General features: G+C 39.4%; 1 protein-coding gene across 2 annotated transcripts in view; it reads right to left on the reverse strand.

Annotated features, from left to right (window-relative positions):
- The window catches only part of LOC306871775 (nuclear pore complex protein Nup214-like), a 39005-nt gene extending 23104 nt beyond the window's left edge, over positions 1-15901 (reverse strand). The window contains exons 1-22 of one of the 2 annotated variants that reach the window (XM_079419923.1): positions 15702-15901; positions 14786-14981; positions 14556-14707; positions 12957-13155; positions 12793-12863; positions 12372-12435; positions 11534-11637; positions 11327-11433; positions 11164-11230; positions 10192-10318; positions 9444-9602; positions 7964-8405; positions 7751-7884; positions 6308-6399; positions 6127-6207; positions 5892-6041; positions 3661-3819; positions 3482-3585; positions 3220-3402; positions 1612-1697; positions 1355-1438; positions 39-311 (exon numbers count right to left, since the gene is read on the reverse strand). In XM_079419923.1, coding sequence (XP_079276049.1) covers positions 39-311; positions 1355-1438; positions 1612-1697; positions 3220-3402; positions 3482-3585; positions 3661-3819; positions 5892-6041; positions 6127-6207; positions 6308-6399; positions 7751-7884; positions 7964-8405; positions 9444-9602; positions 10192-10318; positions 11164-11230; positions 11327-11433; positions 11534-11637; positions 12372-12435; positions 12793-12863; positions 12957-13155; positions 14556-14707; positions 14786-14981; positions 15702-15743 — 3076 coding nt within the window. In that variant the 5' untranslated portion in view covers positions 15744-15901. Of the gene's footprint in view, positions 1-38; positions 312-1354; positions 1439-1611; positions 1698-3219; positions 3403-3481; positions 3820-5891; positions 6042-6126; positions 6208-6307; positions 6400-7750; positions 7885-7963; positions 8406-9443; positions 9603-10191; positions 10319-11163; positions 11231-11326; positions 11434-11533; positions 11638-12371; positions 12436-12792; positions 12864-12956; positions 13156-14555; positions 14708-14785; positions 14982-15701 lie in introns of both variants that reach the window. The other variant, XM_079419922.1, reaches the window with a different exon arrangement.
- Between the last annotated feature and the right edge of the window lie 6581 nt (positions 15902-22482).

Raw genomic sequence — 22482 nt, forward strand, 5'->3', positions numbered from 1 at the left:
AAGACCAGAATCACATGTGGGTGTGGTTTGAACCTCACCGGGGCTGATGACCGGTATGGGGACGGTCTGGACTCTGCTGAACGGACTGGACTGCATACTGAAGCCTGGCTGTATGGAGGGTGTACGGACCACCGCGGGGTGCCTCGAGACGGAAGGCGTCAGCACCGGGATGGGCGCTGGCTCATCCTCTTCCTCTGCCACTGCCAGTGAGTCCTCGGGCTCCAGAGGCTGAGACAGAGAAGAGCTGGAGCTCACCTCGTCCAGATCCTCATAGAACTGAGGAGACAGGAAGGCTGACCGCGACAGGTTGGCTGAGAAACAGAGAGAGACATATGAGACAAACACAGGGGTGTCCAGCGTGTATCGTGTTCAATACAATATCTCACACAGAAACCCCCCCAAAAAACGCCTTGATAGTTCACGCTTTCACTGCATGATACAGACTAGTAGAATGCAGTTAGAATGAGCAAGAAATGCAGTATATGGGAGCAAAAATGGCTGTTTAAGTTTTTGTCTTATGCCACATGAACCAGCATGAGCGAGTATCAGTACGATTGCAAATGTGATTAGATAAAAAAAAATACAACAGTTAATATTGTGAGTTACATTTTAGACACAGTATTGTCTGTTTTTACACTATGAAAACAGTTCCAAACAAAGCCAAAACTGTCCAAGTAAACATCTCAGAGTAACACAGAGATGTTTCATCAATGATTCATTTGCTTTGTTCCTGAATGAATCAGCCTTTTGAACAAAATGGTTGAATGAATGATTCACTGACTCACTCATTAAGACACCGAGGCATCATTTCATTAAAAAAAATAATAATTTCAATATTGTTAATATTAAAATATTTTGAAAACATTAAAATGGCATAGCATTATTTATGCAACTGTAATTTGAGTGTAAATATATCCAAGCACTGTTATACATGTCACTTCTGCAGGGCAATTTAATTTGATTGGTAACATCGTATCTGGTCTTATTTGTCTAATTGAATTTACGATTAAAGATAATAGTTTGACAAAAGATGTCACATACATCTAATAAGGTTAGAATAAAACGCCTTTTTAAAAAGGTAAAAAATTCCCTGTAAATCAATTTAAGATGGCAAATGTCACCCTTTAATGAAAAAGTTCATTTTTTGTACATGAGCCATGCACAGAATATGAATATGAAAAGATTGTCCATGACATGCCTAAAGCAGCCAAGAACCAGCACCAAAACACACCCAGCGAACACTTCCTCACAGTTATCGACAAAATCACAAAAAATATTGAGATATCAATTCTTTTTTATCAATGTAACACCCCGAGATGCACAATTACATCACAAGCACACACAGTTGATGTACCTGGAGCTGTAGAGCGAACCGGTGGAGTCTGTCGCTTTGACAGGAAATTCCTCAGCTGAGACTGTTTGGCTGGGGTCATTTTAGCTGCATACACACACACACAGAATGATATCAGGGAGGTCAAACTAGAACAACAACATCTCACTGCAGCTCATCTGTGAGCAGAATCATCTTGAGTCTAATGGCATGAACAATTCAGACTGTACTGTTAAACATGAGATGATGACTGAACTGTGATGAACACAAGCAGATCTTACATTGTGATATAGCAGGAGATTTAGGTGCCGTTTCCAGGCTGGCCTTCAGAAGAGCATCCTTCAAACTCTCCAGCTCACTGTCCAGACTGTAAAACACACAGAACATGTGAATATGGTTGCTTCAAGTTTCCCTCCAGGATGATGCTCCAAACACATCGGAAATATAACAAAGAACACAAAGGCAGCTGGTGCTGGATAAGTGCACAATCCAAGTTATTTATGAAATGCTTCAAACTAAATCATAAACCTATGTGGCTTTTCCTGCTGTCAGATGCGTGTGATATTCAGTGCATTTGTTTTGCTCAGTGCACAACTTAAATATTACAGTGTTAAACTCATCTGTAAATATTACAAAAAATATTACCACTGTGAATAAATGAGTATTTTGACAGCAAGAATCATAAATAATTATCCCACCGAGTCTACATTTAACTACGTCAATGAATGAGTCTGATGAAAAGCCGTATGTCTTGAACAATCCCTGTTGATGAGAACATACATTAAAATTATTCTTTCTATTTCTGAAGCTCTGGTGTGCCAGCTTGTTCTTGTTGTGATTGATTTTGGTGATTTGAGGAGCACCCTAACTGAGCTTTTTTGCCTGCTGGATGTTTGACCTTTTTGTTATGACTATATCATACAATATAAACATAATTCAGATTAAGGCTCAACACACAGTGGATATAAAATCATAGCCTATTCTGTGAAAATAAATAAAAATTAGGCCTGTCAAGCAATTTATTTTTTAATCTTATTAATTACATGATGTGCCGATTAATTAATCTAATTCATAGCAAATGAATCGCAATTTAAATGCACCAAATTAATGCATCAAATCAACAGCCCTAATAATATTTATATCATCATGTTAATACAAGGCTGTAACCATATCTTGAACACTGAGGAGACCTATTATTTATTTATATTTTTATGTAATATAGCGTAAATGGAATTCTAGATCTATTTCTAGTTGGGAAGTCATTTTGAAATGGTATTTTAAAATATACATACATTCTCATTGCCTAATACTTGGAACAAAACAAGAAACGTTTTGCATTTGATTTAGTTAGGAATTACATTAATCTTTATACCAATTTTAAAAAATTAATTAAAAAATAAAATATTTGCATTGCTGTATATTACGGTTAGCCCTTTAACATTTCTGTCATTAAACACTTGCCTCCACTGCCCTCTACCTCCATCTTACTCTCTGCTTCTGTGAACAGTAAACCCCGCCTACTTTAATTTGATTATTTATAAAATAGCCTACTTCTATAAAGTCTTCCAGTTGTCAACATTGCACCAACAACTAATGAATACAATTTTTATTTTAATTATCACTCGATAGGTTATTTAACCATGTATTATTACATCTTGTCTTTCAAACAGATTAAAATGCACAAATTCACGTTATTTCTTATTTACATGAAAGGCAAGGATTCGAAAACTTATTTGTCATTTCAACCTCTTTAATCTAATATATTTACTTTAAGTACCCATGGAGATTTTAAAATAAATATTTGAATAATTATGTATCATATTTGCATGTTCACGGTTCTCTGACACTGGTTAATGGTCTCTCATGTCATGTGAGATGTGCACTCTCACCTCTGTCCTGAGGGGGTAGAGGGTGTCTGGCTGGCGAAGCTCCACACTGAAGCCCCTCTGTAGAGCCTCAGTTTGTGCAGGTCACTCTCCAGCCGGTCAAGACGCTGTTTCTGCTGGTTGATGATGTCCAGGTTATTGGCCAATGCTGCAAACAGAGCCTCTCTCTCCGGGATGATCAGGTGCCTGCAGGAGCAAATGCTGACACTCAGGCATACGGGTGAACAGACTTACGGTAATAAAACACATTATCACAGCTGCCCACCTCTGCTTTTTCTTCTTCTCCAAGTGCTTCTCCCACTCCACGTCCAAAACGTCATTCACGTCTTCCATGGCAAACTTCACGTACTGGTACAAGTGGCGGATTTCCTGTGGCAAAAACACACTTTCAGCATACGTTATCATTTCAAATGATGATCTAGTTATCAGAGGTGGTGACGAGACCTTGAGCTGTTCTTCTCGCCGAGGGTCCAGAGGTTTCTTGTAGAGCAGCTGGAGGTAGTCTTTGTCTCGGTTGAGCTCACTCTGTGCTCGTGCCTCCTCTGCTCCAGCAAAGCCCTCCAGCAGGCTGGTCTTCAGTGTTCTGATGTCCCCGTGAAGAGACTGGGTTCAACAATTTGAGTTGGTCAGTCATGCATTCATACAACTCAAAACTACTGTCACATCTATGGCTCATGATCAACCGAAACTGACTTGTATGAAATTCTATGTTATAACACAACTCTAAGAAACTCTTGATCGTCATTGGTCAAAGGCATCATTTTGCGTTAAATGTGCATTAGTTTATTCATTTGGTAACACTGGAGCTGATATTTAAGTTCACTAATCATTACAAAAAGAAAACAAAATCACATCTTAAAAGCACACTTTCACTTTGTGATGTTGCCCAGAATGTAGTTAGAATAGTCACAAAATTTTATATATGGAGGCAAAAATGCCCCTGTATGGGTTTGTCTTATATTTATATCATATGACACAGTTTAGCAATTTTTTTTTCCTGAATATCAGCACAATTGCAAGTGTGGCAGATTACATACGAGAGTTTAATAAACATTTAGTTAATACTGTGAGATATTTTAAGCCCGGCTCACACTGTGCGATTTTGGCCACGATTTGGTCGTCTGAGACAAATTTTGAAAATCCTAAAATCCTAAAAGATTCCTATAATCCTAGGCTAAAATCGGTTGTCTAGATCGATGGTTTGACATGTTCACCGACAGCCGATTAATGGCCGCTGCGATCAATTTTTTCCACCAATTAAATTCAGGCAGTGTCAGAAGATTTCAGACACTTTCCTGCAGTGTGACATCTCCTACGACGACCGTCAAACCAAGAACCAATAGGAGCACTGAACTTGATGACGCAATTAGCGCGACAACTTCAAACTTCAACTTCGTTATTTGTAAAAACAATATATGTACAAAGTAAAGTTTACTTAAAGTTTATTTATTAAGGGGCAGGATGTTTAAACTCGAATAACAAAATTACCTCAAGTTCGCTCTGTAGAACTGGAAGTCCATAAAGTCCTCTTTTGCCCAGCCATGACTTGCTCCACACACGTCGTCTTTTTCGTTTTTTTTTTTAACATCAAGGCATGTAATTAATAAAACTAACGCTACACGTTGCTGTTGTTTGCTAGCTACCATTATAGCGAGAGAACGCGGGTCACGTATTGATGATGTAAAACTCCGGACAAGTCTTCCTGAGTACGTCCGTTTTTGTCGCGTCTTGACTGTCGTACAGTCTGACATTAAGACAACTGAGATCCTACAGTCTGACATGGGGATCATGTTCGTACAGTGTGACAAGCAACAATCGCAAAAGACTATTAAAAATCGCACAGTGTGAGCCCGGCTTTAGACATAAAATTGTTTTTGCTCAAATCCGCCAAGGAAAATAGTTACAAAGTCACAGCAGAATTCTCACAGAGCTGTGTTCTGTTACTGAATCTGCATTTTTTTAACTAATTAGTTGAGTGAATTATTCAATGGCTCATCCATAAAGATGACTCCCTCATTAAAAAAGTGACAATGCCACCTACTGGTGGTTTAGTTAGTTAAAAATACACCTGGAAATCGATTTAAGAGGGGAAACATTGCCCCTTAATGGATCAATACATTTCTGTCAATGCTGTGAACTAACTTCCACACAGAATATGAAGAATATGAAAAAGTGCTGGAAGTCAGCTGACATAACATGCCTAAACAAGCACAAAAACACACATATTCAATTTGTTAACCAAACACACTAAGCCATTGTGATTTTGCGTTTAGTTAGGGTCTATTACGATAAGTATAAAAATATTTCCGACACCTTATGAAACTGTTGCGGGTCAGATTAGACTATGGTGGGCCACGATAATCTAGAAAGTGAATGGGAAGAACTGCTGTACCTGCTCTGAATTTGAGCTGTTTGTAACTGTTTCAGGATGCGAGTCTGTCTTTGCACAATGAATAATCTCACTGTTTGATTTGTGCGTATCTAATTTTATGTTTTCTTTATGAGCCAACTCATTTTAATTCACTGGATAATCAAAAACAGACATTAAATTAATACCGAAACATTACATTTTCTCTTTTCCTGAAAATAAATTCCTGAAAAGAAGAAAAAAACAGAAACTAGGAAGCACATGGTAATTTTTCTGCTGTCAGCATGCATAAATGTGCATGTCTTACCTCTGTGGTGTCTTTGATCTCCTGTGTGAAGGAGTGCAAGGTCTCAGAGTCTTTCCTCAGGTCTCTCATGTCATCTGTGCTACCCACCCTGAAATCAGCATTTCTGCAGCGAGTCTTCAGATCATCCAGCTCCTTATCAAAGTGTCCGATCTAAGAGAACACAGCAGCCACTCAATCAGCATCAGTATGACAGGTGCTCAGAAATGACTGTGTGAACGTGATTATCAGACTCTACCTCCTCCAGTATTCCAGTCATGACAGGGTCTGAGTCTTTCTTCTGCTGCAGGTGTTTCTCCAGTGCTTTCACAGACATGACCTGCCACAAAACACAAGGAAACACACTTCAGATCAGTCTGTCCAGGACACATGAGACTGGATCTGACTGACGCTGGTTCATCAGATCTTCAGTGCTGTACCTGTGCAGATGGAGTGCTGGACGCAGGAGGAACGATGCCAGCTGGTTTTGGCTGAGCTGGAGGAGCACTGCTCTGAGCAGCCCGAGACAACACTATAACACAACAAGATTTCACACCTTAATAATGCATCTCTGTTGACTGTATGGGCCTATAGATGTAGAATGATCCTAAATGTTAACAAAACAATTTACGAAATGTTCATCTTCAAAACATGAGTAACGTGAACAAGTGCATCACCTACAGAATGTTTACAAATACCCTTTTATGGTCCAGAAGAAATATCATCATGTGGAGGGAATGTTCAAAAGTTCAGAATAATATATTTTTATTAATTTCTACTAATTGCATATATTGTGTAAAATTCCGTAATATACACTACCAATCAAAAGTTTGGGATAATTATGATTTTTTTTATGTTTTTGAAAGAAGGCTCTTCTCATTAAAATATATATATATTTTTTAAAACTGTAACGGTAATCGTTTAATGGTAGTGCATGACTGTTTACACAAAAATATTAAGCTGCAAAAACTTTTCAGAATAAGAAATGTATTCTATAATTATTACAAAGTAGTTGCTCATTTGTGCATATAATACTATGTCAGTTTGACATATTTAAACATCTTTAAGGCCTTTCCACATTGAGCGCGAAGCGCCGACGAACGTTGTGCTTTCACCCTGAGCGCGAAACGATTGTTCACCTTCTGCTAATTCATGCCTGCACGCTAGGTGGCGCCGACCAACAATGCATTTTTCCTCAGATATGTATCTCCTATACATGTATCCTATATCTTTCATATTTCATGTGTAGAAAAATGTTTCACTCAATTTTTTGAATACGGAAGATCTAGACTAGAGAGTGAACGCGCTCCGACTCATAACACTCGCGCACGAGCTCTACAGATCACATAATTCAGTGGAGACTTATTAGAAATGTTATTCTGTATAAAGGACATGTGAGAATAAATCTGTTCTCAAATACCAACGGTAACAAGAACTCAGCATCCACTCTCTTCTCTTATCCGGGATACTTTTCTTCGGTGTACACTGGTTTTCGAAAAAGCACCTCCATTCTCACCCTTTTGTGCAACAGCAGCTGCTCCGGTCACGTGATCTAAGCTCAAATCTGATTGGACGGCCCAAACTGAAAAGATTCATTGGACTGGTTGGAAAAAAGTCGGCGTGCGAATGTTCGTGGTCTATGTGGAAGCATCCATAGAAATCTATTGTTTTATTCTAGCACGTCATTAAGTCCGATATTCGTTTCGCTTTTTTGCGCTCAGTGTGGAAAGGCCTTTACATTTTAACAAATGTTTGATGCTTAATTACTGGTATATGAGTGCTGGCATACGAATACGTAGTCATGTCAGTTTTTGCCTTTATAAACGCAAATTTGTTCTTTATTATTGACGTAGGACAAAAGGTGAGGTGAGGTGAGCTTGTACCTGGAGGGGCAGCTGGTTTGAATGCTGTTGTCGTCGGACCGCTGACCTCCGCTGCTGCCACTTTGGGTGTGGAGGTCAAAGAAAATGGCTGGGGAGCAGATGTGACTAACCCCAGAGAGTCCACTCCCAGAAACCTGAAGAAAAACAGGACAAACTCTCAGCTGATCCTTCAAGATGATCCATCTAACGTAATATCAGAGATTACGCACTTACCTGTCAGTGAGGTTCATCCTGACGGCAGGCGTTGCAGGCTCCGCTGGCGCTTTGGGGCCACTGATGATGGGGGACATGGCGTGCGGAAGCTGAGGAGGAGTGGCTGCCGGAGCACTGCTGACCTCCTTTGGCGCCAAGGAGGAAGCAAAGGAGAAGGCAGGAGCATCGGAGGAGGGTTTAAGAGCACTGAAGGAGAAACCTCCTGCGGTGGAGCCCAGCGAGAAGCCTGAGGAGGTGGTAGAACCCAGAGCAGGAAGAGAGAAGGAGAAACCACTGGAGGATGCAGAGGTGGGCGGAGCCAAGGAGGTGGCAGCAGTGGCTGCTGGTGGCGGGGCTGTGAAAGATAAGGTGGCTGGAGGCGGGGCCATGCCAGAAGATGCTGGGAAAGATGGGAAGATGGAGGATGCTGCAGAGGTGGGGGCAACAGAGGAGGACGACGACTCTGAAATGAAGTATGTTACAATACAACAGTCACTGGACTGGTGCTGAACAGCAAACACTGCATCTTAAATCACTTCTAAATCATGATTTGTCTGCGTTGATCAATAATAGATTTAACGTGCTAGTGAATTAAAGTTTAATTAAACTGACTTAATTAGCACATGTAGGTTTGCCTGGCACAGTAAAGGCTCGAACACTTCAAGCGGAATTAAATGAACTGGTGTGATGTTACTTTTAACAAAACCAGGCCAAAAAAATTGAGTGAAACTTTCCAGAGAAGTCACGGTGACTGGTTAAAACATTCAAACTACTTGATCTGTGGCAATTACGTAATAGGTAGCCATCGACTCTTACCGTGCGACTCCACTGGGCTGGGACACCGGCAAAGGATATAAGTATCGCTTTTTTTTTCTTTTTTTCCTTTATATGTTTACTATTGAAATGTTGTTGTATGCATTTGTCAATTTTATTTAATTTCTGTATTTTCTTAAATGGGTGTGTATAGAGTATTTACAGTGTTAACTTTTAGTTTTAGTTACTTTTTCTTATTTTTAAGTCGCTTTGGACAAAAGTGTCTGCTAAATGACTAAAAGTAAAGGTAGAAAACAGATGATGTTGAAATCTGAGTAAAAACATGAACGCACTGAAAAGCTGCTTTTATAGTAGAAATGGAAGTGTAATTCTGATTGAAAGTAAAACTAACACAGTTTTTTCCATGTTCAATAATATAAAGCAGCTTGCTATATTAAAGTAGGCCTGGGCAATTTTTCTAATTTTATTTCGAATGTAATGTTTTGCCACAATTTACATTTTTATAAATCCAGGAATTTTGAACAGAAATATTACCAAATGCTGTAATTAGACATGCTGACATTATGCCAGTGATTGTTAGGAGAAAAGAATGATCCAATTGTTTCATGTGCGAGACGTGAGCCCCATGGTCAAACATGCTTATATTGCTGCAAAGGTATCTCCAACTTCTTTGTGAAGAACAAAACACGCCGTGAGTATATTGCGGTGTTAATGCCTGCGGTCTTACTGGCGGCAGGCGCTCTCTCTCCGTCCTCAGGCAGCGGGACAGCAGCCACGGTCAGCTGTTTGGCCCCTGGGTTGAGGTTCAGTAGAGAGAAAGGACACAGGACTCCATCCGTAGACAGCAGCATCAGCGTTGGTGCTGGAGGCAACCTCTTCTCATCAGCTGAGGATGCAAGACAACAAGTTTTTACAACCAAAACAGTATCCATGACAACACCATGTTTATAAACCAGGGTTCATGAGTAAATTAAAAACGAATAATTATTTATTAGTGCAACTTTAATATAAACAAATGAGGATGAACAATTAAACAATAAAACTGAAACAGCGATATTTCAAAGTGGCTCAGTGCACAGAGAATAATGCTTTTCACAAACTCCACCTCTGCAAGTGTTGCGAGTAGAATTTTTGCAAGTTTGACTATTTACATTCACATAATTTCCAACAATGTTGTGCTGAGACTTTTCAGCATTTCACCAATATTCAGCTGAATAAAAGCTTGAGAATTTGACTCTATAAATGTTTCAGCATTTGAACGTTTGAATGAAAGAATTTAAGACATAGATACTTGTACTGATAGTTGGTTCTTATAAAGCAAAGTAACAAATTAAAAGTAACCATTTCCATTAGCAGTAGAATCTTTGTTCTTTGTGTATATGGATGTGTCAGCAGCAGCAACAGGAAACATTTTCTTAGATAAAGAAATGTCATTTCGTAGTTTAAACGGACATTAGAAGTTTATTAGCTCTTACACAGGTGTATGTCCTCTTGGCTGGTGTAATCAATGGCCATGCCGACAGGAAGTGTGTCCTCACTGTTCTCTGTGACAGGAAGCTCCGCTCGACTGGCATCTTCCAGCAGCCACAGCTCCCAGTTCACCTGCACACAACATCACATCAGACCTCTGTGACTAACACTTGTTTTTATTTATTTATGCCATTTTAGACTTTATTATGAAAGGAAAGATCAAAACTGACAGGAAGCGAAGTGGGAGAGAGCTGGGGGCAGGATAGGGAAAGGTCCTTGAGTTGGGACTCGAACTCGTGACGCCCATAGCGCAGGGCTATCAGTGCCGACACTAACACTTATTTGAATGTTACTGAGATACTAGTACAACTTATCTATAAAAGCTAAAAACATATTTTATTTTTATACTTCGTTTTCATATTAAGTTTCAGTATTTTTCCATTTTCATATTTTTTTTTAAATGCCTATATACTTATTTTTTAGTTCTGTTATTCTATTACTTCAACTTAAACAAAAAAATAGGAAATAGAAAAAGAAAATTGTTGCCTTGATACTTAGCTGAAATAAAATCCAATTAACTTTTTATTTTTATTTATTTTTGGTTTCAACGTATAGTTGGTAATGTAATGAAAATGGTCATAATTTGTTCACCTCATGTTTTTCCAAACCTGTACAAGTTTCTTTCAGCTGCTGAACACAGAAGAAATAGTTTCTGGTCCCCATTAACTTCCATAGTACTTTTTTCCATTCTACATAAGTCAATGGCTACCGTCAACTGACTGACTCCCAACATTCTTCAAAATATCTTCTTTTGTGTTCAAGCAGCTGAAAGAAACTCATAAAGGTTTGGAACAATTCAAGGGTTAACAAACAACGACAATTTTCCTCTTTTGGTGAACTATCCTTTTAATTATCAAGTGTTTTCTTAAATGATTTTAGGTTTAGGCAATAATAACCCATGTTTCTGATGTGTTTACCTTGTCCTCTTGTTTCGCGATTATGCTGACTTCAATGGCAGCGGCTGATGAAGCCAAAACCAAATCCCTACAAAAGAGAAATCAGTTTTATTTGATTTATGACAACTGATGTCCTGGACTAACAAAGCTGATGCAGAGCACAGGACACGCAGACGAGTCTCACCAGTCCTCGATATGGCACAGGTAGTAGTGATGCTGCCTCTCGGTGCAAGTGCCGTACACAAGGTCATTGAAGTTCAGATAGCGTTCGTCTCTCTTTTCATCCTTTTTCTGACACATACACACACACACACACACACAGAGAGTTGACATATTGTCAGTGTTCGTGTCTGAAAGGTTTTACAATATATCATTCTTTAGAGTAACTCACAGGCAATGACACGACCACCAGCTCCGGCGGTGTCTCCAGAGAGCCATCAGCCGCTGCATACGCCACCGCAAAGTTAAACGTACTTAACCACAACACATCCAGCACTGCGGAGAACACACACACATCAGCACAGACTCCAGTGCTCACAGCCTTACTCATCAGAGTGGAAGGCAAGATTAAAGGGATCATGAACTGCCATTTTTATTATTTTGTACTGTACTCTGAGGTCCACTTATAATGTCATCAAGATTATGTTATCAAGCGAGCAAATGGTTTGTGCAATGGATGTTTACCTAAGTGTTTTTAAATTCTCACACCATCACAGAGAATGATGGGACAGGGCTGCACGATTAGTTGAAATAAAACTAAAATCACAGTATAGCTCAGTGCGAATATTAAATCAAAAAGATGAATTACTAAATATATGTGCCCAAGTGAAAAAAGCTTGATGGTTTAATCTATGAAAATAAAGACATTAGCTATAATATAATTTTACTGTTATACTGAATATAAAATAGTAGAATATGTATACAATATAGTATAATACTCACAGTTTAATATATTTGTAATAATAATAACAGCAACAATATTGCCAAAATGTGAAGTACTACAAACACGAACCTGCAGCAAAAAACATTTTAGATTGCAATTAGATTGCTGATTGGACATAATGAAAGTACAGTCTCATTATGACCAATACCAAATCAGAAGCCAAAGTCTGGGCTTAAAGTTGTGGTGACGCTCATTTCGTAAATCTAAATCATACTGCATGACATGAAAGCACATCTATACAGGAACACAGTCACAGTAAGAACACAGTAAATGTGAGCCGTTGTACCTTTGACGGGGTGATCCTGACTGTAGAAGTTGGGACAGGGGATCACTTTCTTGGCCTGTAAGGTCTGAGACACAAATACACAGCATGACATTACACACTGGCCTAAACTATAAAGTTTTAATAGTCACGCTAAGTCCATGAGAGTAGCAAGTCTACACCACGACTGTAACAATAACGACACAGAGCATCAATATCAACGGAATCACTTTCAGTACTATGAATGATAAAAACTTTAATCCACTCTGCTTTAAAGAGCTTGAGCATTTCAAGTGGAAGACAACAAAACTGCAGCACGTTTATAATGAACAGAACAATAGTGAGTGTTAGTATTGAAACAGTTATGGTGTGGAAATAGCTATCATTCTTGGTAAAGTGAAGATCTGAGGATCTGTCCACCATAAGCTGTCATGTACAGACGTACAGGAGTGAACTGAACCACTGTAGCGTCCTTTTTCCCAGCAGACACCTGCTTCCCTTTGGGACTCCAGCAAACTACAATGAGAGAGACAGGTATGAATCAACACGCTTTAAAAAAAGGTCAAAGACATTGAAAAAACAGTGGTGGAGACATCTGGACACACTGACCGCAGGTGATTCCCTCAGAGGCAGGAAGCTGAGCGACCATACTGACAGAGTCCTGAACATCCAGCACCATCATACTACCATCAGACAGACACATGGCCAGACGGAATGCGTCCACCGGACTCCACTTCAGATCCTGGAGCAGCGTGTCTGCAGCGGCCGTGGTTTTGAAAGAGGCGAAGGGACGCTTCTCCTGTCTGTCCTGCTGGAGCAAACACACACATTAACACTCTGATATTCTTCACTTTCTTGATCCATGAACGTACTATTTGTTGTTTCAATAATATTTATTCTTTACATATTCTGTATTTCAGTGTACTAAACAATAATCATCTCTAATTTAAGCATACTTTATTTATATATAAATTCATATAAATATTAGAAGAAAAGTCAAATTAATTCAGTGTTTAAGTTAACAAAAACCATGCCGTGGTTTAACTAATAGATTCCTGTAAGTTTGAAATTAACGTCGATGAATGTGAGCCTGTGAGGGATGGACTTATAGACTCATTTTTTACAGTGGCAGCATGTGCTGTATAAAGGTGCAAAATCGTGCAGTTTTCACAACTGCTTTGTGGAGTTTTTGTCTAATGAATGTCTTTTCAGGAAGACGTTTCTCCAGCTGAACAATTGGCCAAGTTACAGCACAATCCACTGAAATATCATTTACTGAAGACACCGATTAAAATGTCATTCAGTGTAACGAGAGTTCATATACCAAAATATCTTGTCAGGCATATTTAGGACAAGAATCTTTAAATGACATTGAAAGACTCATTTATGGATTACAGTGCAGCCCTAAAATACAAATTTTAATTCTAACTTTTAATTTAATTTAAAGTGATTTTAAATCTTTACCGATCTTTGCCACTATCCATCAAGTTTTTAATCATTTAAAATATAAACAAATTTAGTATGACCAGTAATTATTTGATATATTTTAACAAATTGAAGTCAGAATAAGTATGTTGTTTCATTTTTACATTAAGCTTAATGACCAAAATTAATTCACCCATATTTTGTCATTTTTTTTTACAAAACTTATTTGAATCATTAAAGTAGACACTTTACTTGCATTTAATGTGCTTTCTGCATGCATAACATCACTCTTGTAAATTTAATTGGATGTGGACTCCAAAATGGGACATTATCAAAAACATCATCATAACTGATTTGTACATTGTATCCCAAAAAATGCTCTGAATTTTCATATTTCCCATTCATTTCCTAAGGCGGTCTCTTTTGATTGTGAAGATCACACTAGACTATTTGTTTTAAAATCATTTAACGTTTTTAAATCATGTCTACAATTCTTTTTTTAACCAAAGTCTCATACCATCCTGTTCAAATACAAAAAAAAATCCAAAATTAAGTATAATGGCTTTAAATCTGCATCATTGATTGTGTTTATTTCTGTGAAGCTGCTTTAGAAATGAATGTGACATGACTTTGTTTTGATCTAAAGTACATGCCACATTATTGCTTCTGCTGCAGATATGCATGTAGACTTCAAGATCTAAAACACAAACTAAACACGAGGAGCTGCTTGAAGAGGAAACAAATGAAATCCCATTTGAAGTCGTTTTAGGAGAGTTGAATGACCTTGTTGAGGAAAGTGCGGACGTCGTAGAAGTCCAGCGTGAGCTCAGAGGTGTTCCCCGTCCCGCACACAGACAGCGTGAGCTCATCGCTGCTCAGAGCCATGTGATGCATCGCCATACCGACCGTCACCACGACAGCACAGGAGCACTCCACTGATGAGACACACACGAGACACACGTGAGTCTGAGCTCAGTCACTGCACACAGAACTGAGCGGAGCAGTGTTCATACCTGTTTCGTTGGGGTTTCCCTCCAGACGGCCAGCCGCAATCACATCTCTCGTCCAGAACACTTTCAGCATCTCGTCTTTGCCAGCAAAAGTCAGGCCATATTTGTTAGAGATGGCGAGGAGACTGGAGCGCTCCTTAGGAAGATCCGCAGATGACTTGAACACATGGATCTTCTTCATCTGACGGAACTGAAAGTCCTGAGGAGCACAGAAGTGCACATCTATATGTCAGTGCCTATTACTGCTGTGAAATAACAGGCTTTCTGCAGGTTTATGAAGCTAAATTTAAGGCCTTTTTTAAACAAAGAAAATTAAAGGAGCAAATGCAAATTGAATGGAACACAATATGTAACTACGGTGTAAATGAACCAGTTCTGTTTGTGAACCAGACATCACTCCAGGCCATTTGGCAGAGGCTCTGGATTACAGGTAATACTGCTGTAAATAATGCTGAGCTTCTTGCAGAGACCGATAGTTTCATTTCAAGACCTCAATATGTCATCAGGAGCCATGGGTATCAATTTTGTGTTGCCTGACATGATGTTTTGACTCTCAAAGTGGCGGTAGCCATTGATTGGCATTATATGAATCACCAAGGACCATGATTTCAGCTAAAAATCTTCTTTAATGTTCTACTGAAAAACAAAAAAACACTTTCCACATCTTGGATGGCTTGAGTACATTAACATTTAGTAAATTAACAAATGAACCAATTTTATTTTTTGGGTGAACTGTCACTTTAATTCAAAGGGAAAACAGGTTTTTATTCCCCATTGACAGATATAAGAATTAGAAGACAAATCATAAATACTGAGGAAGATACTTTTACCTGCCACAGGACGCCTTTACTCTACTACTACTACTACTACTACTAATAATAATAATAATAAGAGTCATAGTAGCCTGTAAGTGTCTCACCTTCATCTCTCTCTCTGGAATAGAGTCCGGGTCGTCTCCCATCTTTGCAAAGCTTCACTCGAGCGCCGTCAAGTACAGCAACAAATGAATGCGCAGCTAATAGAGTTATTATTGGCGAACTAATGAATTTATTCTGGCCATCTCAAACTCTCTACGTATTAGCAAGAACCCGCGTTGAACTTTAGCAGGAAATTACGCATGTTTAGACGCGGAAGCGTGTCATCACAATCTCGTCACACAGTAGCGACCTCTAACGGCCAAACTCAGTACAGCAGCAGCGCTCGTGAACGCAACACCGACTACATCCACATTAGTATATATATAGTTATAGTACATTTTTGTTTGTTTGTTTTCCCATAATTATATAAATAAATAGTTCGTCTCCGTGATGATGCCATATACAGTTTTGGGCGTTTCATTTTTAATTTTACGAAAGCTTCAAGTGCAGTTAATTATTTGTACGTGCATACAAACGACGACGGTGTTGAAGCTCTTTTATTTGCCGTAAAACGGTTGACCTGCCGTGTGTGTGTCCTGTCGCAAAATGCGGCGAAAAGTCCTACACGATGGTAATAGTTTAAGGTGTTTACATGTCTGTACTGCACTTCAATAATGCGACTAAAATAGGAATACTCCACATGTCTTAATTCGATTTGTGTTTACTTTGATTATTACTTTAGCCGGGTTAAGGCAATCAAAAATCTGTTTACATGGTAGACTCGTATTAAAATCGGAGTATTGATGTCCATGTAAACGTACTGATTGATAGCCTAGTATTCGGGATATCTTCCGATTTAATGGATAATGCATAGTAAAATTGTGTAACGTTAAGTGGCTCTTAGCAGGTCTACGTGAGGCGCACATTTGAACATTAAACTACTGTCTTCTGGCAAATAACTTGTCCTTTAATAGCCTAATAAAGTGATTTTAATGTTGGCTAACGTTACTTCTCTCTAATTAGACACAATCAATATTGCAATAGAAATATTTAGACGCATATTAACATTTCTATTCTTTGAAAATCACTTTGGCTAAGGTTGAACAAACATTTATATTTTCTCTAACATATAACCAAGCCAAAAAATAAATAAAACATATATTTTCAAATATTATGGGTTTGACATTTTACTGAAAGAGTATCCATTATACATGCTATTACTAATAATAATGATCAAGGATTGTTTTGTGAACTATGTATTGTGAAAGCAAGTAGGCTATTCAGAAGGACATTTAACCCTGTGTTTGCTATTTGACCCAGAGAGGCTATTCTTTTCCCCAGAAATGCCAGTTAATGTTGTTGCATTGGACTAAAACTTATACAGACTTTGCTCACACAGGGTACACCATAAAAAAGACAACTCAACTAGCAACTGACAACTTGAAACTTTTAGTTCATCTAATTAATAAAAGGCAATCTATTGAATTGTAAAAGCTGTCACATCAACTAAAAACCATTTAATAATTATGAGTGATCTTTCTTATATCGGTTTCATTTATAACCCACTATAATATGGAAGAAATCTGCCTCTTAATACTTACGGCAATCATGCTGATTGACAAATGGTTTAAATCCTCAAGTTGCAATGAGATGGACATACCTCAAGACACGATTCTCAAACATGGTGAGGATCAACAAATGTTAATTCAGTAAAAATATAAACTAATTGATCCATGAAATTGTCCAGCCATGACTTCCTGTTTGACATGATTATAAATATGAGGAACACAGAGGCCTAATTCTCTTAATCGTCCATGAGTAAAACTAAAGAATATGCACTCTAAAAACTGCTGGGTTAAAAACAACCTAGTTTGGGTTATTTGGCAACCCAGCGCTGGGTCAAAAAGGGACGAACCCAGCGCTGGGTTATTTTAACCCAACAAGTTGGGTTATTATGTTTAACCCAACATGCTGGGTTGCTTTTTTATGGTTTAAAATTACTACATTGCTAGGCTAAAATGATCCCAAATTAAACCTACAAATCTTGTTCATTTTAAAATCACACAAAGAATGACTTTCAAAAGGTAAATATTTATTAAAAACGAGAAAACAGTCAAAAAGTAACATGCATGTAAGAAGAAATGCAGAAAAGTATGGCATTAACAGCTACAGAGTTTATAAATGAAGCATTGAACATTTGTTGAATATAACTTCTGATCAAATTGGACTTTTGGTTAATTTTATATATTGCATAAAAATATACAAAAACACTATTATACAATAATTGTACAATTAGTTAATTGTTAAGTCCTTTACAAAATATTCTGGCATGACAGTACACAAATAAACCACAATATTAACACTGATATTATAACATTCAACAGATGCATGTGTGTGAAAGAATGTGAGCATGTGTATAAATGACAGAGTGTAAACTCCACTTCTACTAAACACAGAACAAGTATTTACCATTTGGTTTTTACAAATTATACACTTACAGTTTGTTTCATAGTCCATGAATACTGCTCATGCATCACTGCCAATTTTCATGATCTCTTTTGCATAATTGATGTAGTCATGAAGAAGCCCCATCAGCACAGCATGTGAAATCTTTTACAACATCCAGGGCAGCGTCCTCCTTTAAAACCACTGTTGCATCAGTTTGGGGGAAATGTCATTCTCCTCTTTGACCAGCATTCATCCCAGTCACCGCCTGTACTTCATCAGTGGCCTAAAAAGAAGAAAACATTTGAAAAAAGAAAACATTGAATTAAACTATCCATTTTCAGATAGAAGTGCATCCACATCAGTAAGGATAGGTAAATAGTCTTGTTTTATCATTTCAACCACTTTGTGTGGTTGTTTAATGTCTGTCTACCACAGCGCTCTAGAATGCTATAGTGGCAGCACTAGTGTGAGGGCATGAAATATTGTTTAAATATATTGCTTTCAGAAAGCTACTTCTTTACTGAAACATTAAAACAGACATGACATTCACATACCTCACAATCTTCCATGTATGTGGAGGGCTGCTCTTTAAAGGGTTAGTTCTCCAAAAAATTAAAATGGTCATAATTTACTCCCCCCCCATGTTGTTCCAGACCCATACAAACTCTGCTAATTTTTGGAACACAAATAAATATATTTAATATTCTCTTAAATTTTGTCCTCCATTGCAATTTATGAAGCTTGAAAATACAGATTATCCAGACTCTCAATGGATTAACAAAGAATTATGAGAGAAAATTAAAAATATATTCATTTGTGTTGTAAAGACAGACAAAAGTCTTATAGGTTTGTAATGACATGAGGGCAAGTAAATGATGTTTTGTGTGAACTATTCCTTTAAGGAAGGAAGACCAATAATGATGACTCTCCAAATCAGACAACTCCAAAGTTGGTTTGAGTTCTGCAATGAAAAACACAGACATCAATGTTTACATAAAATATGAACACGTAATCACACTGTTGTTGCATCAAAATGTGAAATAAACAGGCAGGAGACAACAGAAACATTTATTTTCTAAAAAATAACTTACACAGGGTTCTTGCACCATTTTAAAAGTAAAATTTAATGCTTTTTAAGACCTCAACAAATATAATTTAAGACCCAAAAATGTCAATTTCTTTGGAATACTCAATTTATTGCCTCCTACAATGGAAATCAAAACTTAAAGTTTTCCATTTGTTATCAATTATGTGCAAGGTGTAAACTCTGCAAAAATACTCTTTCATGAGTATACCAGTTTTATGAAATCAGTTTTAATAAGATTACATTATCTCAAAAATCTCATTTTTTTTAGCTTGTTGATATTTATACAGACTCAAAGCCTCATCTCCTGAGCCACTGCACAAAAGGAACAAAATATATCCAACACAATAAATAAATAATTTTAATAAAGTTCAAATAGTTTTCAGTTTACACATCTGTTAGGCTACGTTTACATTAGTGTGTGTTCATTTTAAAACACAAAGCTCAGACAGAATCATCATTTCTAGGTTGTTAAAGACTTCAAGAAATTTTAAATCTTCATCCACTTTCATAAGTGGGTGTTTTATTTTCTTTCACCATATGTTTTATTATTATTAAATTCTGGTGTAGTATGTCTAATTATTTGAATGCATAATAACAACTTAGTTTATTTAAATTTATTCTTAAATAGCCTTATGAAATGTTTTATTTTTCCTCAGAAATTCTGTGTTCTGTATCTGATTTTCAAATGAAGACATAAAACATTAATTTAATTTCTCTTTAAATTATTGAAAATCAAAGTTTATTTATTTTGGCAAACAAAGGGGGGTTACTATTAAAATTAAAACATGGAATAACTGTTGTGTGATCATTACTAAAAAAAAAAAAGTTTTAATTTTAATAGTAGCCTAGTATTAGCAGTGCTGTCTGCTGAACAATATTAATATATTTCTGCCGCAGTGTCTTCAGAGTTAAACCGAACTTTTATTTTGACGGGTTGTCTGGAATACCTTTACAGTTCTGTGTATATGATATGACGCTAGTTCTCTTTCAAGCATACGTTTCGGTGTCTCACTATGGGATACGCCCCTTCCGCGTATTCCTCAGAAGCCCTATTACATTACGCCAGCCCCAATTGGCTGGCAGACGTGACGCTGTGTCTGGGCGTGGCCTCCCCACCCCTCAGTATAAAGGAGCGACACAACGTCACTACGACATTCAAAAACCTCTTCTCGCTTCACACCAGAAGCCTTAACGAACTCTCGGACGAACGACTGGCCACCACGCCGTTTTTTCGCCTGACTCCTTCAATTTTGCATTCCAGCCGATTGCAAGGAGTGTTCGATACTACGATGGCTGCTGCAATGCAGACTGTCCCGGCTAGCGAGGGAGATGCTGTGCGACTTTGCTCATGCGGGAACAAAATTACATGCAAAGACACACACCAGGTCTGCTCTGCATGTCTTGGGCTGAAACATGCCCAAATGGCGATCGAGAACCCCGGTTCCTGTGAACACTGCGCACGCTTCACTACGAAGAGCCTTCGTCGCAGGCTAGCACGCCAAGCTAGCCTGTCAGGCCACGATCCCCTCATGTCGCCTAGCCCCGTTCCAGCTGCCACTCCGCAGGTATCCATCCCTGTAGAGCTGCCCACCACGGCAGCTTTATCATGGGGTGAACAGCTTGACGTTTGCGTCCCTCTGACCAGTGTGTTTAGCACGGACGAGGAAGAAGACGCGCTCGATTTCGAGGAAGAGGGACAATCGGACTTTCTTCTCTCTGAAGAAGAGGAAGATTTCGAGGACTCCCCTTTCATTCCCCCTGCGCACACGGCACAACCCTTCGCCGCGGCGGGGACCACGGAAGATGCGGATGGGGCACCATCCCCGCTGCTCAGTGTGGATCTGCAAGATGTGTGCAAACGCGCTGCAGAGAAACTAAATATTCCGTGGCCGACCGTGGTAGCAGAGACTGCAAAGTCTCGCTATGAGGGTAAGAGGCTTCCGAGGGCGAAACGGGCAGCACGGCAGCTCCTTCCTGTGTTTCCAGAGCCCCTGGAGGAGCTTGCGGTGACCTGGAAGGACAAACCGTTCACCAGCAAGTTACCCGTGCAGGGAGGATCCGCTCTCGATGTGGAGGGAATGGAGAAAGCAGGACTTCTCCGAATGCCTCCCATGGAGCCATTAGTTGCCGCGCACTTGCATCCAAAGCACACGGCAGCTGCAAATCCGACGTTGCCATCCAAAGCGGACCGTTTCCAGTCAAGCATGTCGGAACGCGCTTATAAAGCGATTGCTCTCTCTGTCAGGGCGCTGAACGCTACCTCTATGCTGACCGCGTACCAAGCGGAATTGCAGGACGAAGCGTCGACCATACCAGGTCAGACGCACTGGGAAGAGATATGTGTAGTGACAGATCTCTCTCTGCGTCTTCAGAGGTGCGCGGTTCAAGCCGCGGGCAAAGCCATGGCCACAATGGTCATCCAAGAGAGAGGACGTTGGCTTAACCTGGCTAATCTCTCTGACAGGGAGAAAGAAGCTATCCTGGACGCACCGGTGGTCACAGAAGGCATTTTTGGCTCGGCGTTGACACTGATGCAAAAGAGATGCGAGGAAAAGAAGAGGGATGATGAGGCTTTGCAGCTCTGTATGCCTCGGAAGGCACAGACTGCACCCCCCCCGCCACCTCGGCAGACTTTCGCACAAGTTACGGCCCGCCCACCCCCCAGCTATCGCATTCCTCGGCGGCAGAGACCGAACGTGAATGCAGCGGGTCACAGCGGAGTCCCGGAACAGAGAACTGCCTGGCCTAGGAAGAACTACCCGCCTGCAACAGCTCAGGCGGTCCAGCCAGCTCCTCAACCTCATCCTCACTCCCATCCTCAGGGAGCGAGGAGGAAGAAGAAGGCAGTTTGATGGGGTCTTCCCCGGGGAAAGGAGCACAAAAGCCCCCCCGTTCGCGAGCTCCCGTCCCCCAGATGTTCAGCGTTCGACAGTGGACGAGTTCCAAAGTTCCCGGATGTTCTGTGGAAAGATAGAGCCCGGTTGGGCCAGGGGAACCAGAGCAGTGAAAAGGACAAGGGATGGTGCAGTGGTGTACACCCACCCACTAGTCACAAGCATTTTTCATGTCCAAAACTCAATAAAGTTTTCATTGTATTCCCAAAACATGTTGCAAAACATAATTCCCCAAAAAACGTTGCAAAACACGTTGACAGACCACAGCATAACATCACCTCGGGGAGCTTTAGCTCCCTTAGGGGTGATGAGACGCTTAAACTCTGTCCGAGCGCTGAATGCCCACGCATGCGCAGTACAGACAACAAACTCGCTCACGGCTCAGCCACACGAGGGCGCCAGAACGCTGCAAAT

This window comes from Barbus barbus (assembly GCF_936440315.1).
Source record: "Barbus barbus genome assembly, chromosome: 6".
Lineage (NCBI taxonomy): Eukaryota > Metazoa > Chordata > Actinopteri > Cypriniformes > Cyprinidae > Barbus > Barbus barbus.